This window comes from Cyprinodon variegatus, unplaced genomic scaffold (assembly GCF_000732505.1).
Source record: "Cyprinodon variegatus isolate N-32 unplaced genomic scaffold, C_variegatus-1.0 Scaffold140, whole genome shotgun sequence".
Lineage (NCBI taxonomy): Eukaryota > Metazoa > Chordata > Actinopteri > Cyprinodontiformes > Cyprinodontidae > Cyprinodon > Cyprinodon variegatus.
Window position 1 is genome coordinate 1,005,916 of NW_015150593.1, and position 3,869 is coordinate 1,009,784.

General features: G+C 41.6%; 1 protein-coding gene across 4 annotated transcripts in view; it reads right to left on the reverse strand.

Moving 5' to 3' along the window:
• flnc (filamin C) overlaps positions 1-3,869 on the reverse strand; it is a 37,000-nt gene that overhangs the window by 7,714 nt on the left and 25,417 nt on the right. For 2 of the 4 annotated variants that reach the window (XM_015376740.1, XM_015376743.1), the window contains 10 exons: positions 3,702-3,801; positions 3,478-3,618; positions 3,245-3,373; positions 2,982-3,155; positions 2,722-2,886; positions 2,023-2,226; positions 1,792-1,944; positions 1,310-1,432; positions 966-1,214; positions 611-883 (listed from right to left, as the gene is read on the reverse strand). In XM_015376740.1, the coding sequence (XP_015232226.1) occupies positions 611-883; positions 966-1,214; positions 1,310-1,432; positions 1,792-1,944; positions 2,023-2,226; positions 2,722-2,886; positions 2,982-3,155; positions 3,245-3,373; positions 3,478-3,618; positions 3,702-3,801 (1,711 nt within the window). The remainder of the gene's footprint in view (positions 1-610; positions 884-965; positions 1,215-1,309; positions 1,433-1,791; positions 1,945-2,022; positions 2,227-2,721; positions 2,887-2,981; positions 3,156-3,244; positions 3,374-3,477; positions 3,619-3,701; positions 3,802-3,869) is intronic. The other 2 variants (XM_015376744.1, XM_015376741.1) reach the window with 1 other exon arrangement.

Sequence of the window (3,869 nt, forward strand, 5' to 3'; positions counted from 1 at the left end):
TTCATATGCTGATATATTGCCATTTAAAAACACCATATCAATCTCTTTACTAATGAAATATTGCTATATGTCATCATTATGATACGAAATCCCCCAAAAATTCACGAAATTTTGCCATATTTTTATATGTTGATATATTGACGCGCTATCGATCTATTTTACTAACAAAATCTCACAACAATTTGCAAAATATCGCGAGAGTTTGTAACAGAACGATGAAATTTCACAAGATTTTGAAAGTAAAAAAGATCGATACCGCGTTTTTAAAGATCAATTTAATATCAGCATATGAAAATATATTTGAGTATATTATTTTTCAAAGAGTCAGAAATGGATAACAAAACTGCTATTTTCAATTACTACTTATTTTTGTCCAGCTTTAACATTGGTATCGATATCGGTTATCGGCTACATGAGTTTTAAAATATCGGCATATCGGATATCGGCCAAAATCCCAATATTGTGCATCCCTAGTTTCTATTATTACCGTAAAACAGGCAGTTTATTTAGCGATGCAACCCTTTTTTTTTAAATCCTCCTATAATAAATAGTGGTACTAAAATTTACAGAGATGCACTTGTGTAAAGAAAAAAATAACAATTTTGCTTACATGGTGCTCCAGCCACGCCTCTTTCAAGACCTGGACCTCCTGCACGGACCTTGTGGGCTCCGCCTTCCCCCATGGGCCCTACAGTGAACTGGAAAGGGCTGCCGGGAACATGCTGGCCCCTGTACTTAACGTTCACAGTGTGAGGTCCGATCTCCTGGGGTATGAAGCGGACACTGTATGTGCTGCTTCCTCCGTCCACGATGTCTGCGTCCACCGTTTTCCCACTGGGGCTCGTTACCTGAGCTGTCATGGCCTGAGATCCGCTCTCAGCTGCTACGTGAAATCAACCGTTTAGATGTTATTAAGGTTTTCATAAAAGAAAGTCCAGCTTACCGGTAAATGAAATCTGACTCACGCTCAGGTCTCGCAGTGATGCCAGCAAAGCTGCTGAGGCTCTCTCTGCCCAGAAAGTCTCCAAACACATCCCTGAAGGGGCTTCCTCCTCCTCCCACCTGGGTGCTCTCCTCCACCCGCACCTCCCTCTTAGTCTCCCCTGCGCGGGTCTTACTGATCTCTGTGCGCTCAGTGCGAGTGTACGTGTGGCTGCTACGGGTGAATGTCCGTGTTAGCCTTTCCTGAGCGGAAACCATCTGGAACCAGTTTCCTGCAGAAATGGAAGTGGATGCCGTGTTGAATTCTTTTATTTCAAAGAGGTCGACCGCTGCTGTCCAACCATGTCTGACCGCCTGATTTACTCACCTGGGATCTTGAGGTTAAGGCCGCAAGTGCTGCCCACAGAGGCAATAGATGAAGCCTGTCTCTTCCTGGTAATACTCTCCTTAATCCTTCCCTCTCCAGTCACCTTCACAGAGAAAGGACTTCCTACAAAAAAAACAGATAAAAATTGTTTTTCTTTCAAATTTAAAGGATCTGTTTAACACATATTTAACTTTTTTAGGTAAAAGGCATCTATACTATTTTATTTCTTTGCTTGATTAAGATCAATCTATATTATACACTGAACCTGTTTAAATAAATAAATGGGAAAAAAAGATGAGTAATAGAATGGTTTTAAAGCTAAACAGATCATATTTGGACTTTTCATTCATAAATGCATCCAAACACGCTCTATTTAATTTATCTGCAAGGTTAGATTAAATTTTTTGTTTATTAATTTGCTTCTGTTCACAGTTAACAGAAAAATAACTAAATAACGATAATAAAAAAGCGTTTTAACTGACCAGGGATGTGCTTTTCAGCAAACTTGATGTTAACGACGTAGCTTCCGGGTTCCGTTGGACAGTAGGTCACTCTGCACGTCCCGTCCTCTACATCTTCACAGTTTATATCCACTTTGCTTGGACCCTCAATTGACAACGCCAGACCGCCGTAACCTTGTGCACAAGCAGAAGGAAGGATTAGATTTGTATTAGATTGGCCGAATAGGAGAAATAACAAAAAAAAAAACGTACCAGCGTTCCTGGTGTCCACAAAGAATTCGGCCATTTCGAAAGTGTGCGCCTCGACCAGTCCTTTCCCGAAGGCCTTCACTCTGCTGGCTTCACCGATCTCTGACTGGCCGACCATTATTTTGAAAGGGCTGTTCGCCACATGCATCCCATTCTTCCTCACGCTCACTTCATGTTCGCCAACCTCCTTCGGGGTGAAAGATATGCCTGTCGGTAAATAAGAGGAAAAAAAATTCAAATCAGGATGGAAAAAAAGAAAAAAGCTGCATTCCTTTGTAAACATCTACAAACTTCATGAAGTTCTGTTTGTTGGAATTTTTCACTGTGTATTATAGTGAGGTAGAAAGAAAATAAATTATGCTTGATTTTCTTTCAAAATAAAAATCTAAAAACCAGGCCCCCTGAGTTATTCTGCCTTGCGGAATAATTCAGGTTCAATAAAGAAAATCAGTAAAAAGCAGATTTGAATACTTCGGATTTTCGATCAGTTTCTAGAGTTTGAGCTATTCTAACACATTTAATTGATCCAAACAATCTCATCATAGCTCTCTCTGTATTTCATTCTGCTTGAAGCTGAACGTCCCCCAGCAGTCTGAAGTCATTTATAGCGTTCAAATCCAAAGAATAAATCCATAATAACTGAATGATTTATAAAGTTCTACTCCTTTATAATGTATTTTAAGTTGACTGCCATCATCTCACCAAGGTGTCTGTTGGGCAGTCTTTTGAGCAGGCAGGGTTCCTCGTTTCCAGAAGGAGCTCTGATGCTGGCAGCCAGAGAGCTCAGATCAGTCTCTGCAATCTTCAGCGACACGTCGGCTGAAGTCCCGACGTTAAGCTGGGAAGTTCTGGTTATGCTGTCATCCCCTGACATTCAAAAAAAAAAAAAAAGACATATCGAATGTTTTTTCCTTCCATAAATCTGGCAGTTTACTTTTAGTGCCAGAAATGTGTTTCCTCACCTGTGATCTTAGCAGTAAAGGGGCTGCCAGGAATGTGCTTATTGTCAAACTTCACGATGATGTTGTAGTCTCCTGGAGCAGTGGGAAGGTAGGACACGGTGCAGGTGCCATCTTTGTTGTCCTTACACGTGATCTCGGCTTTGGAGGGACCCTCAACTGCAAGTGAGAGACCACCTGTTTGAAAGAAAGAACAAGTTATATTTCTTATTGACAGCTCTCATGTTTATAATAAAAAAAAATAAATTGAAAATGCATAATGTCACCTTCTCCTGCATTCTTCGTGACCACAGTGAAAGTAGCAGCTCTGTTGACCATTCCATAGCTCAGACCTGGACCATAAGCAGTCACCACTCCGCTGTTCACAGCATCCACATAGAACTGCAGGGGGCTTCCTGTAGAGTAGAGGGGGTGAGGAAAAAATACGTCGGATCAGACAGTGGAGCCATTTATTGGATCTGAAATATAAATTCAGAGCAAAATATCCATAAAAGCTGACCTGGAATATGATTTCCTTCATATTTGATATCCATCTCATGCAGGCCCCTCTCTGTGGGCTGGTACTTGATCGTGATGGTGCCATCCTTGTTGTCAGTAATGTGTGGGCGGGCGGTCTTCCCAGAGGGCATCCGCACCTCACCTGAAGTCATATAGTGTTTAAATATCATTTATCTGAATGAAAAAAAAGGTATTTTTGCAGGGTTTTAAATGTGTGAGTCTCACCTGTGATCTCTCCTTGCTGTGGCATGAACGGCACCAGGAAGTTAACCGGACGAAAAAGGGGATCCACAGGGTCGCGAGGGACCACTGGTTCATTGGACGCCTGGCGACACAGAATGAAATAAATTGCTCTAAAGCTGGAGGTGGTGGAGCATCAGAGGTGGAAAGTAA